Here is a 14,990-nt window from a genome sequence, read left to right on the forward strand (position 1 = left end):
CTAATTAATTAACTAGTATTAGTTGCGATCAAATAGTATATGATTCTTGTTGTTTGCATTGACTGCATTAATTCTACTAACGAAATTAATTGAATCAAATAATTAGATAATTTTAAAATTATAATATGTTCAATTAACTAGTTAATTCTATTAACCAAATTAATTGAATCCAATAACTTGTTAATAGTATATGATTCTTGTTGTTTGCATTCACTCCATTAATTCTATTAACCAAATTAATTGAATCCAATAACTAGTTAATAGTATAACAAGAATTTGTTTAATTAACTAACAAATTAATTAATTAATTACTACTTGTTCCATTAAATTATTGATTAGTTATTTCATTACAAATCATTAGGTATTTAATTATTTTTAACCTAATAAGTAATTATTCAATTAGTAAATGTATTAATTACTAATTAATTAACGAGAATTAGTTGCGATGAAATAGTATATCATTCTGGTTGTTTGAATCGACTACATTAATTCTACTAACGAAATTAATTGAATAAAGTAATTAGATAATAATAAAATTATAATATGTTCAATTAATTAGTTAATTAAGTACCTAATTTTTAATTATTCAATTAATTAATGTATTTAATGCTAATTAATTAACTAATATTATAGCTCTGATCAAATAATTTTGTATTACAACAAGGTTATTTGGTTTGTTAATACAAGAATTAGTTATATAATTCGACTTTATTAAGTTTTATTGATTAATTCTTCACTAATTAATAGGTAATTATTAATAACATAAAACATTTTCCAACAAGTTTGAAAATTCAGTGGCAGAGGGAACCCTCTCCCAAAATATTTCAAAAAATTCATTGGGAAAATATTTCCCATCTTTTCAGTTTGATTCTCTTCTTTCAAAAGGAAATAATTGAGAATATGGGAAAAAGAAGAAGAGCGAAGAAAAGGAAAAAAGAGACGGGGAGAAAACTTCTAGCGAATTTCATAATTCTCTGGGATAAATATTATTTTCCAAGTTATTTAGTTGAGTTTCATTCCTCTACCCAAGGACAAATGGAAAGAGAAAAAAAGTATGAAATAAAAAAGAAAGAGGAAAAAGTACAGAAAAATTAAATAAAAATATTTTCCAACAAATTGAAAATTTATTTGTGAAGGTTTTAAGATTTTTTACAATGAATTTGGTAAAATTCATTTGGAGAGGTTTTTTTCGAGATGGAGGAAAATTCACGAGAAGAGATCTCCCAACGAATTTTTAAATTCACTTGGAGAAACTTTACTTCTCCCAATTAATTTCAGATTCGCTAGCAAAAGTCCACTTTTGCTAGCAAATTTGTGTGAGCATCATATTGAGGAGCAAGATTGTAAGATGAAGAACTTTGAGATGACTATGTTATGGTTCTTTGTTTCAACAAATGTAGACTAAGAGACAGTCACCCCTAGATCCTCATGTTGATGGTGTATATTTTTAATTTATTTTTATAATTATAGTTTTTTTCTATTTTTAGAAAGTTTTGGTGTAATCTATAAAAAAATTGGAATTTTATTTTATCTTATTTTATATATCTATTTAAATCTTATATTAATTAATTTTTAATAAATTTATTCATTAAATACGGAAAAATATTTAGAGAGGTTGCATCTCTACCAACGAATTTATGAAATTCGTTAGCAAAGGATATATTACATAATGGGACCTCCGCCAACAAAAATGTGAAGTTTGCTCGGTAGGGGTTGGACTCTCTATCGTTCGCAGGCACATATTCAAAATCTCAGCCAATGAAATTAAAAAAAATTCAGTTGCAAGGATTCGACTTCTGTGAGTGAATTTGGGAATTTAGTGATTATTGGTTTTACATGGTGATTAACTTTACATGTTGAAGTTGCCATAGCGAGCGAGGAAGTTCTTTTGACCTGCTATCGGTGGCTGAGGAATCAATAACTTTAAAATTATTTCTTTGATTGCCCATTCTGCCATCCCTTCAGGTTTTACTTAGCAATGACTAGGTCGGGAATGTAAACCGTTTTTATGAGAAACGGTTTTCTCATTACGTGGTCTCAAACTTCTGGCAGTTGCAACTCCCTCGGTAACACGAAACCATGAACCTTGATGGGAGGTTGGTTTTCGGTTAAGATATGTTTTCGGTCCCCTATCTCGTCACTCTCATTCCCCTTCAGTTCAGTGCCATCGCCGTTGAGTGCTCAGAGATCGGAAGCACCGAGAAAATAGAGCGAAGGAATTTGAAGCGTATGGAAGGAGGTACAATTTATCTTCCGTTTAATTCATAATGAATTTCATATTGTTATTAGAAACTCATGTTTAAGACTTACAGTTGGTATCAGAGCAGACCTCTGATCCAGCGTTTTGATTTCGAGCCTCTCTATTCTGTTTCCGCGCTCACAGGCGTCGGGGTTCTAGCATCGGCGACAGCCAGCGTCGAGCATGCGCCGGCGCCGGCGACCATTCCGCACGGTTGCTGGCGCCAACCGCCGACGGAGGCTGTCGCACTACACTCTCTGTGAGCTCACTGCAGCGGCTATCTCGTGACGCCTGAGAGCATCGGAGCCTTAGCACCGACGCCGGCGACCATTCCGACAGGTTTGCCGGCGTCGACGAGTTGAAAGAACGCCGACGGAACGCCGGTGCTTCTTCCTTCTGCGCGTGGCTGGAGGTTGAAGACAACCTCCAGCGCGCAGAAATATAAAATTAAAATCATAAGGTATTTCTGTAAATACCGAACGAGTTGGCTCGGGACGAGTTTTCTGCGACTCGCCGTTCCAACTCGGCAACCGCGACTCAGGTCGGGTTGACTCGAAAAAAAAAAAAAACAAATCAAATCGACTCGGACGAGCTGAGTTGGCTCGCCATTCCTGGGCCGAGCCGACTCGGTGCATAAATTAGATTTGCGCCGGCGGGATTCGAACCCGCGGGCAATGGGAAAATCATGTGCGCCAAAGACCATTAGGCCACTGGCCGTCTGGTGTTCAGTACATAGGAACATATAATTTTATTTCCTGTTACAGTTTTTAACGCAATTTTTGGCATATATGTGAATGCATGAAATTAAAGTTATGCATAATATTATAGTTTTTAATTATGCATATCTTATGAGCATATTTGGTGCATAATGATAACATGTTAGTGTAAGTTACAATTATGCAATTCATGCTATTCTCATATATTTATGAGATTTAATGTCTAGTGATCCATATAATTTTTATTAGTTAGAGAGTAGCCACAACATCTTTAATTTAATAAAAATTATATATTATGATTAGGATCACATAAAGAATATTAGACATTAATTGTAACTAATTTTACTTGATATAATAAATTTTATCCCATAGGAATTTTTATTATATTTGAGTTTATTAGTTAGGATAAAGTATCAAGTTATTCATAAGTTACCCACAGGGATTATGAATTCATAAATAACTTGATAGTTTTATCATAAAGAAAAATTAGAAATTAATTGTAATTAATTATACTTAATATAATAAATTTTATCCCACAGGAATTTTTTATTATATTTGAGTATATTAATTAGGATAAAATATCAAATTATTCATAATTTACCCACAGGAATTATGAATTCATAAATAATTTGATAGTTTTATCATCAAGTTTACTCATAAAGAATCTTGAATCTACTTGAATTAAAAAACATTTAGCCCACAGGCAATGTTTTTTATGTCAGTTGATTTGATTTTTAAGCATGATTTACATTGGTAAAGCATGATATTTTATTCAGGCCTCAATTTTAACATCGGCATGTAATTTATACTTTTATGCAGTTATACAAGCTGCACATTTCTCTGATTTTCGTTGTGATATCCCTGATCTTAAGGGAGATAACTATAAGGTCTGGAAAGAGAGAATACTTCTTCATTTAGGGTGGATGGACATAGATTATGCTATTAGGAAAGACGAACCACCCGTAATTACTGATACCAGCACTGCAGCTGCAATTACACTTTATGAACGATGGGAGCGATCTAATCGCCTCAGTGTAATGTTCATTAAGACTAAAATTGCTGCTGGTATTCGTGGTTCTGTTGAGCAGTATGAAAATGTCAAAGACTTGCTGAAAGCCATTGACGCTCAATTTGTCACTTCAGATAAGGCATTAGCAAGCACCCTAATCATGAAGTTCTCATCCATCAAGCACACCAGTATGAGAGGTGTGCGTGAGCACATCATGCAAATGAGGGATATTGCGGCTCAATTGAAAAATCTTGAGGTTGATATGTCAAATCTTTCGTGGTGCATTACATTCTGAATTCCCTTCCGCACCAATATGGACCCTTCAAAATCTCATACAACACACATAAAGATAAATGGTCAGTTAATGAACTTTTGACCATGTGTGTTCAAGAGGAAGGGAGACTGGTGATGGAACAAGGAGAAAATGTCATGATGGCAACACATGGAAAGGGCAAGAATCAAGCCAAACAAAAAGGGAAGGGTAAAATATCCCCCCAAGCTGGTATTAAGAAAGATTCCAAGTGTTTTTTCTGTAAAAAGAGGGAACACATGAAGAAGGAATGTGCCAAGTTTCAGAAATGGCTTGCTGACAAAGGTACACCAACCTCATTTGTTTGTTATGAATCTAATATGATTAATGTCAATAATTACACTTGGTGGATTGATTCTGGATCAACAATCCACATCTCGAATTCCTTGCAGGGTTTGCAAAACCTAAGGAAACCAGTGGGAAGTGAGCATCAAATAATCTCAGGAGATCAGATGAGCTCACATGTGGAAGCTATAGGAACTTGCTATTTAACTTTAAGTAGTGGCTTTGTTTTAAAATTAGAAAAGACCTTTTATGTTCCAAGTTTCTCCAGAAACTTGATTTCAGTTTCAAGGCTTCAAGGCTTGTACCTTATAGATATTCTTTTAACTTTTCAGACTCATCTTTCAGTTTATATTATCAGTCTGATTGTGTTGGGAATGATACATTGTCTAATGGTCTTTATAGCATTAATTTACAAAACAATGCCACTTACAGTTCAATGCATGTTCACACTGGTAATAAAAGAGGTGTTATTAATGAGGATTCCTCTACATTATGGTACCGGAGATTATGTCATATCTCCATAGATAGAATTAAAAGATTAGTGAATGAAGGGGTACTTAATACTCTGGATTTTACTGATTTTAAGACTTGTGTAGACTGCATAAAGGGAAAGCAGACTAACAAGTCAAAGAAAAGTGTCAATAGGAGTTCAACCATATTAGCGATCATACATACTGATATATGTAGTCCAGACATGGACTCACATGGTCAAAAATACTTCATCTCTTTTAGAGATGATTCCTCACGATACATGTATCTCTACATGCTTTATAACAAGTATGAAGCCTTAGATGCCTTTAAGATCTTTAAGGCTGAAGCAGAGACACAATGCGGTAAGCAAATTAAGATCGTGAGATCAGATAGAGGTGGAGAATACTATGGTAGATACACTGAGAATGGACAAGCACCTAGGCCATTTGCAAAGTTTCTTCAGGAACATGGGATTGTTGCCCAATATACCATGCTTGGTTCTCCGGACCAAAATGGTGTAGCAGAAAGAAGAAACCGAACATTATTAGGCATGATGCGGAGTATGCTTAGCAACTCCAATCTTCCTAGATCCTTGTGGCCTGAAGCACTTAAGACGGCTACCAACGAATTTATGAAATTCGTTAGCAAAGGATATATTACATAATGGGACCTCCGCCAACAAAAATGTGAAGTTTGCTCGGTAGGGGTTGGACTCTCTATCGTTCGCAGGCACATATTCAAAATCTCAGCCAATGAAATTAAAAAGAATTCAGTTGGGATTCGACTTTTGTGAGTGAATTTGGGAATTCAGTGATTATTGGTTTTACATGGTGATTAACTTTACATGTTGAAGTTGCCATAGCGAGCGAGGAAGTTCTTTTGACCTGCTATCGGTGGCTGAGGAATCAATAACTTTAAAATTATTTCTTTGATTGCCCATTCCGCCATCCCTTCAGGTTTTACCTAGCAATGACTAGGTCGGGAATCCATAAACTAAGTATAAAGGTCACATTCCGCACCTTCCCCACACGCTCCCGCACTCCACATCTTTTACCCAGGAGCCGCCTCTCGCCCATCGGCACCGTGAATCGGCCAAGAGTCCGCAGTGTCACCTGGTCACGTCAAGCACAAAAACCAAACGTGCGTAGTCCCCTTGATTTCCTAGCTGCTTCCCCCCGTCTCTCGAGAAAACCATCACAATGGTTTCAAATATATAAGGAAACTAACCTCCTCTCTCACTACTCACCCCCTCTTGCGCTTCTGTACCGATACTAGTCCCCCATGGCCCAAGTGTTGGCCATGAAGAACAACACCTCTGCAGCTCTCCCCACCTCCTTCCTCACCCTCACATGGGGCACTTCCTCCGACGTCCTCACCAGCGGCATCACCGCTGGTTTACTGCCTACGCTTCCCACCACCGGCCTCATCTTAGTTGCTTCTTTTCTCTTCGTCCTCTTGCTGTTTAGATCTGATAACTTGAAGAAGAGCAAGTCAGTAATTGAGCTTCCGCCAGGACCGGCTCCTTGGCCATTTCTTGGTAACCTTCCGGTGATCTTCTTCAACAGGCCGGCGTTCCGGTGGATCTTGGGACTCATGAAGGATATGAACACAAACATTGCATGCGTCAGGCTTGGGAATGTGCATGTGGTGCCCGTCACTTGTCCTGAGATAGCTCGGGAGTTTCTGAAAAAGCAGGACGCAATCTTTGCGTCCAGACCGTTCACAATGGGAACGGAGTATTCCAGCCGGGGCTATCTCTCCATTGCAGTGACACCATGGGGAGACCAGTGGAAGAAGATGAGGAGGGTCGTGGCATCAGAGATCATGAGCCCCGCCAGACTCCGGTGGCTCCATGATAAAAGAACCGAGGAGGCTGATAACCTCGTCAGATACGTTTACAGCAAGTGCAAATCCTCCGAGGAGGGTGCAGTTGTGGATGTTAGGGAAGTAGTGAGGCAATATAGTGGCAATGTGATCAGGAAAATGATGTTCAACAAGAGATACTTTGGGAAGGGGAGGGAAGATGGAGGGCCCGGAATGGAGGAAGTGGAGCACGTCGATGCACTCTTCACTGTGCTCTCCCATGTCTATGCTTTCTGCGTCTCCGATTATATGCCTTGTTTGAGGTGGTTGGACTTGAATGGGCATGAGAAGACCATGAAGAAGGCCATCCAGATAGTGAACAAGTACCACGATAAGGTGATTGGGCAAAGAATAAAAGATTGGAGGATTGGACTGAAAAAGGAGCCTGAGGATCTTCTTGATGTTCTCATCTCCGTAAAAGACAGCAGTGGGAAACCTTTGCTTACGACGGAAGAAATCAAAGCACAAACAGCGGTAAGTTAGCCAGAACTGAAGAACCGTATTTGTTTCTGTTATAAATCAATTTTGTTCACATTATCGTGAAAGACACGCCCACTCATCCTTCTTCAAATAAGTAGCATAACTCTGGAAATTCCAAACCTGGTTAAACAGAAGAGTTTCTAACGCGTGCTTAATTTGTTGAACTTTCAGGACTTGATCTACGCAGCAGTAGACAACCCATCAAACGCAGTTGAATGGGCCCTGGCAGAGATGCTGAACGAGCCGGACATGCTTCGCAAAGCGGTGGAGGAAGTAGACCGGGTGGTGGGGAAAGACAGGCTGGTTCAAGAGTCAGACTTCCTACAGCTGAACTACGTGAAGGCCTGCGCTCGGGAAGCATTCCGTCTCCACCCTATTGCCCCCTTCAACCTTCCGCATGTCTCCAGCTGCGACGCCACCGTCGCCGGCTACTTCATACCCAAGGGTACCCACGTTCTGCTAAGCCGAATAGGCCTAGGAAGGAACCCCAAGGTTTGGGATGACCCGCTCAAGTTCAGGCCGGAGCGTCACATGGGTTCCGCCGAGGTGGACCTGCTGGAGACGGAGCTCCGGTTCATCTCCTTCAGCACCGGGCGCAGAGGTTGCATGGGTGCTCCCCTCGGCACCGCCATGACCGTCATGCTTCTGGCCAGACTTCTCCAAGGCTTCAACTGGAGCGTGCCGGCCGGCACGTCAAGCATTGATCTCTCGGAGTCCCCAAATGATCTCTTCCTGGCCAAGGCTCTGCTGGCTCAAACTAAACCTCGGCTGGCTGCACACCTCTATATACCCCACTAGAGTGGGTGAGAGCATTTCTTTTGACGATTTTTAACTACGTATATATATATGTTATATGTTATAAATAGATTAATTGTCTCTTTCTTTGCTTGCATTGGTGGAGAGTAAGAGAGGACGAACATTTGTGGGGGGGAAATGGGAAGTGATTTTTTTTTTTTTTTGGCAATTATGCTCATTTAATTCTGTTTATTTCATTGAAATTTTTAATAAATGTAGTACTTATAAGGATGGATCATCGATTTGTGTTGGTGGAATTAAAATAAGTCCTAGCGCTCCAAGTTCCAACATAGATGAAATATGCTTGGATGCTGCCTTGTTAGTAATGATCCCAATTCCCATATAGTCAATGGTGAATTTAGTGGACCAAGCATCTCCTCTAGTATACAACCCATTTTTTTTAAAAAAATAATAACACAAATAACCAATTTTTCAACTTAATATCACAAATACCTAATTTTGACCGATCTACTGCACATGTACACAGTCAAAGGTGACATGTAAGCTTTCACCACTGGTATTTGGCATCAACGTACATTCCCTATCTGGTATTTGGCATCAACGTCTCGGGCATCCTTCAAATAAAGTATCTATTTCATTAATTTATTTTTAATAAAAACTCTTGTAGTTCAAACAATTGTACGATTTTCCCTTAGCTAAATAGACTAGATTGTCATTTTCTTTGAGCATAATCTCTAGTAAATCATCTTTTAAAATATTGCATGTTGATATCTGGGGGGTTACCAAATTATATTTATTTCTAGGCCCCAATATTTCTTCACCATAGTTGATGATTTTACTAGATGCACATGAATTTATTTGATGCACCACAAATCTGAAACTCAAACTCACCTGACGAATTTCATTAGCATAGTAGAAACCCAATTTTCTTCCAAGGTGAAAATTGTGCATAGTGATAATGACTCTGAATTTATTTTTGCGACTAACTACTTGTCCAAATGCATTGTCCACTAAACAAGTTGTGTTCTCTCTTCACAATAGAACGGGGTAGCACAACGTAAACATTAACACCTGCTAAACATGGTCCGAGCCTTGCTTTTCCAAGCCTATCTTCCTAAAAGATTTTAGGGGAATGCCATTATTAACTGTTACTTATCTAAAAAATCATACACTTGCAGCAGTTTTGCAAGGTAAAACACATTATGAGTAATTATTTAATATTGTACCCAATTACTCACATTTATGAGTATTTGGATGTTTATGTTTTTCCTCCAGTCATGCCCACAAACCATCAAAATTTGATGCGCATGCAATCTGTTACATTTTTCTTAGGTACCCTAAGGATATAGAGTATATGATCTTGAAATACATAGAGTGTTTGTCTCCCGAGATGTTACTTTCATTGAAAAAAGAATTCTCTCTTAAACACATTTCCGCTGAAAATAGGACTCCATGATTTTTCCACCCATAACATCTAGCTTTTATGATGACCCTATACCAAACTCACCTACTCAGTCAGAAAGTCATGAAATTTTAAATGTTGATAATGCTTCTTCCCTTAACATACATTCTCCCACTTCCTTGCAACCCTGTGCTCATCGCCTATCTACCAGACCAATTAAGTGATTCGACTTCCTTCAAAATTTTCATGTGGAAGCGATCCTACTGTCATGACCTGAACAATCATCTGCTTCTGGTGTGGTCACAATATCAAGTATACCTTATGAACTCTCTCAAGTGTTTTCTTATACCCAGTTATCCTACTCTCATAAAGCTTTTTCCAATTCATTAACCATTACCAAAGAACCAACTGGTTTCTTACAAGCCATACAAAGTGAAGCTAGAGGATCCTAAATGGCATCAAACCATGCATGATGAAATTCAAGCATTACAAGCTAATCACACATGGACACTTATCTCTCTTCCACCCGATAAGAAACCCGTTGGATGTAAATGGGTATACAAAGTGAAGCTCTAGTCTGATGGCACCACGAGTGTTTGCCCTAGTTGCCAAGTTGGTTACTATGCGGCGGTTAGTCCACAATGAACTTGAAATGAAGTGAACATTTCAATTCTTCTTAAATGAATTGATTCAACTTCAACTCATCCTAGGGTGTTAGTACAGACGAGTTCAAGTCCACTGGAAAACAAATTCCAGTGTCAGTGCCCCAAAATGAAAAATATGATATAAACAAGAGAATGAGTAATTTTTTGTAATATACTTAACTAGAACATATGCCGAAATAGATAATTAACCAAAATAAGCATGGTTACTACACTTATAAGTGATTTAATGTGTAGTATTAAAATATATTAATAAAATAATTAATGAAATATTATATTATATTACTTAATGATTATAGTTTATTATAAATTAATATAATAATTACGTGTGATTAGAATAAATTATAAAAAAATAAATTAAAAAATAACATAAACTAATATAATAAATAAATAAATTATTTTTTTAATAACATAAGATATATTTTAACATTAAAAACCACTAATTTAATATAGTAATAAAAAAAATATAATAAATAAATAAATATATTATTTGATCAATAACATAATATATTTTTACGTATTATTAATTAATAATATATTATCACAAAATTTAAAACCATTGGTTTAATTAATTACAGCAATGGGATAATTAAACCACATCTTGAAGTTGCTAAGACTCACCTTCTTAGCTCTTCCGCGGTTCCCACTTTTGATGATGAATGTGCTACACTTCTCCGTATTCCAGACACTTCTCCCTCTACTACTGAAATACCATCAGCTATGTACTCTAGACATAGGGGCACACCATCTGACCAAGGCCGAGGTCAAGGTAGATTTTATAGAGGTGGAAGGACTGGTTTTGACCGAACAGATGGGAAGCAATGCACCCATTGTAAGGGATGTGGCCACACTAGAGACACATGCTTTCATCTGAAAGAATGCTCTGTATGTGGTAGATTGGGTCACTCTCGCGAAAGATGTTATAAAGCTAATGAGAATAAGGCTAGCTAATCCTTAGTGAGTGATACAAAAGTAGAGCAGTGTACCTTAACAATTGCAAATCATACTTTTACTGAAGAAGATCCTCCCCAAGTACTTCTTCGCCAACCGCTCTCACCACTACTTCAGGAATGTTTTCTGTCTCCTCTTCATCGTGGATAATTGACTCAAGAGCCTCCGAGCATCTTACAGGTAATATACTCAAGTTCTCCATGTGCCACAAATAAATACTGCATCCACCTACGACACTGAAACTAGGTGATGGCATAACCGGTTGGGACATCTATCCGTCCAATCTCTTCATCATATTTTTCCTAAAGCGTGGTCGGACCTTCATTGTGAAGCATGTCAAATGAGTAAACATCAGATGTCTACATACTCACCTCGTCCAGAAATTAAAAGTGTCTCTCCTTTTTTGTTAATTCATACTAATGTTTGGGGACCCTTGAGTGTCTCCAACATTTCTCAAGTGAAATATTTTATTACATTCATTGATGACTTCACTTGTACCACTTGTATCACATTTTTTGAAGACTCTCCATATTGTTCTGATAATGCTCCTCCAGGTTTATCTTCAGTACCAGGTTCTCCTCGATCAATTGTGCCCCGTGTTGCAGAAACTACTCAGCCCTTAGAAACATTGGCTGACACCACACCTACTGATTTGTCGGATCCTACCAAAGTATGTCCATCTTCTCCGATTATTTTTGGCCCAGATTATGATACTGGTCCTATTACTATTAGGAAATAGCCCAGATCATGCACCGTGCCTTCTACTTCTTATCCCATAACAAACTTTGTGTCTCATCATCGTCTATCCCCTGTTTGTTGTCAAATTCTATCGACTATTTCCTCCGTACCTATACCACAGTCCTATCAAGAGGCTCTCAAACATATAAGGTGGAAGACAGCTATGCATGAAGAAATGCATGCCCTTTATGAAAATCAGACATGGCCTCTAGTCCCACTTCCTTCAGATAAGAAAACTGTCAGTTGAAAATTTTATTTACGGTGAAACACAATCCGAATGGGTCCGTGGCTCGGTTGAAAGCTAACCTTGTTTCTAAAGGCTATACACAATGTTATGGCATTGATTATGATGAAACCTTCTCTCCAGTGGCTAAATTAAACTCGGTACGTTTGTTATTATCTCTAGCAGCTAACTCTTCCTGGTAGGTCTATCAACTTGATGTCAAAAATATTTTTCTGAATGGGGATATAAAGGAGGACATTTATATGCAGCAACCACTTGGGTATATGGTTGAGGGGGACGTCGTATGTCGACTAAAAAAATCTATTTATGGTCTCAAACAGTCGTCTCGTGCATGGTTTGGAAATTTTAGCCAAGCACTCATATGGGTCGGAATTCACAGATGCTCTGGAGATCACTCTATCTTTATTAAAGACACACTGAAGGGCAAGCTAATTCTAGCCGTATATGTTGATGATATTATTATAACTGGCAGTGATCCTGAGGGAATCCAAAAGACAAAAGAAAGGATATGTTTTGAATTCAAGACAAAGGATCTTGAACTGCTCAAATATTTTTTGGATATTGAAGTACTACAATCCAGACAGGGAATTATATTATCTCAAATAAAGTATGTCCTTGACCTACTGGAAGAGACCAGAATGCTGGGATGTAGATCAATAGAAACTCCTATGGACTCGAATACAAAATTATGTGCAAGTATTGGAGAAGAAGTAGATGTCAAAAAATATCAAAAATTGGTGGGAAAACTTATTTATCTCTGCATAACGAGGCCAGATATTTCATATGCAGTCAATGTGGTAAGTCAATATATGCACAAACCACAACTCGGTCATTGGCAAGCATTAGAATGGATATTACGATATCTGAAAGGAGCACCAGGAAGAGGGCTCCTCTATAAAAATCATGGACACTTCAACATCGAAGCATTCTCAAATGCAGACTGGGCCGGATCCCCGAATGACAAAAAATCTACTTCGGGATATTGTACGATGATTGGGAAAAACTTGGTTACATGGAGGAGCAAGAAACAAAATGTAGTTGCAATGTCTAGTGCAGATGCAGAGTACAGAGCCATGACACACACAGTCAGTGAACTCCTATGGATCAGATCTCTCCTAACTGAACTGGGTTTTTACAAAGAAGCTCCTATGAATCTATATTGTAATAATCAGGCTGTAATTCACATCACATCAAATCCAATCTTCCATGAGAGAAAAAAGCATATAGAAATAGTTTGCCACTTCATTCGAGAAAAATTCACTACCTGCATCTTATCTCTCCTGCATGTATCTTCACAGAACCAGGTTGCAGACATTCTCACTAAACCATTAACTCACAAAATTTAGTCCAACATTTGCAGCAAGTTAGGTACGACGTTTTCTCACCCCCAGCTTGAGGGGGAGTGTTACAATGTGGGACCCACCATGGCCCCATAGGCTGGTGGTACCCACCATGAGCTCGAGAGGTGTCAACAAGAGTCCTCATAGAAAGTGGCTCTAGCTAAGATGTAAGGAACATGTACTGGAATTAAATTGAAGATTTGATGATCAAGTGAGACCCACAATTATTGATTAGTTATTACATTAAATAAGTCAATTACCTGATTAATTCGCACAAATCATCATGTATTTAATTATTTTTTCCTAATAAGTAATTATCCAATTAGTAAATGTATTAATTAATAATTTATTAACAAGAATTAGTTGCAATGAAATAGTATACCATTCTGGTTGTTTGAATTGACTCCATTAATTTTACTAAAAAAATTAATTTAAAAAAATAATTAGTTAATAATAAAATTATAATATGTTCAATTAATTAGTTAATTAAGTACATACTACCTATTTCACTAAATAATTGATTAGTTATTACATTAAATAGGTCGATTGGTTATTTAATTAGCACAAATCATCAGGTATTCAATTATTTTCTTACCAAATTTTTAATTATTCAATTAGTAAATGTATTTAATGCTAACTAATTAACTAATATTATAGCTCTGATCAAATAGTTTTGTATTACAACAAGGTTATTTGGTTTTTTAATACAAGAATTAGTTATATTATTCGACTTTATTAATTTTTATTGATTAATTCTTCACTAAGTAATAGGTAATTATTACATCGACCGATTAATATTTTCATTAAATTGAAAAAGTTTTAATTATGTAAGGATTATGAAAATTATGCGAAATATGACAATTAAGATAGTATAGTGGAAATTATGATTAAAAACTTTATTTTCGGTCTATTTGAGATAAAAATATTATTTTTTATAAATGAAATTAAAATTTAATTTGGAGGTAATTTCTTATCCATTTAGTGCATTTCATTATCATTTTTTCCATATATGAACCTTTTTTTGAAGTAAAAAAGAACTAAGAAGAATAAGATAGAATTTTTTTTCTTGTCCATAGATTTCAAAAGCTTTTTATTAAATATGTTAAACTAATGGTTATACTTATAATATTTTATTTAAATGAAAAGTTACTTAAAAATTGATGCATTTACTTGAAAGATTATTTAAAAGAATCAAGGTTTACAATGTTAATGAAAGTATGAAAATTATTTTTTCTTTCATTCTACTTAAATTAGTTAATTAATGATTAGTTACATAAGGATTTATACGCATGAGATGTTAATAAATATGTAAATATGGAAGAAAAGATTGGAAAGGAATAAGAAAGAAGAAGGAATAGATTTTCAAAGAGAAACATTAAAAAAAAATTCATAGAGAAATTCAAAATTCGCTAAGAGAACATTAAATTAACAATCTTTACTAAATTTATTATCTTCTTTCACAAGGAAAAAAAAGTGAAGAAGGAGAAGAAGAAAACAAGGGGAAGAAGGAAAGGATGAGAAACA

General features: G+C 36.5%; 1 protein-coding gene and 1 pseudogene across 1 annotated transcript; both read left to right on the forward strand.

Annotated features, from left to right (window-relative positions):
* Positions 1-14,990, forward strand: part of LOC137955002 (uncharacterized) — a 185,791-nt pseudogene that overhangs the window by 120,305 nt on the left and 50,496 nt on the right.
* Positions 6,330-8,171, forward strand: LOC137957277 (tryptophan N-monooxygenase CYP79A68-like). Its single transcript, XM_068805033.1, has 2 exons — positions 6,330-7,367; positions 7,545-8,171. Exons 1-2 carry the CDS (start codon positions 6,330-6,332, stop codon positions 8,169-8,171), a joined length of 1,665 nt encoding a protein of 554 aa, XP_068661134.1.

Source organism: Aristolochia californica, unplaced genomic scaffold, assembly GCF_029961685.1.
Source record: "Aristolochia californica isolate CCGP_79_NKW_82.1479 unplaced genomic scaffold, dmAriCali1.0.hap1 SCAF_2, whole genome shotgun sequence".
NCBI lineage: Eukaryota > Viridiplantae > Streptophyta > Magnoliopsida > Piperales > Aristolochiaceae > Aristolochia > Aristolochia californica.

Coding starts and splice junctions, on each gene's coding strand:
- LOC137957277 (XM_068805033.1), top strand. CDS start 6,330: ATGAAGAACAACACCTCTGCAGCTCTCCCCACCTCCTTCCTCACCCTC. Junction 7,368..7,544: donor AAATCAAAGCACAAACAGCG/GTAAGTTAGCCA, acceptor TTGAACTTTCAG/GACTTGATCTACGCAGCAGT.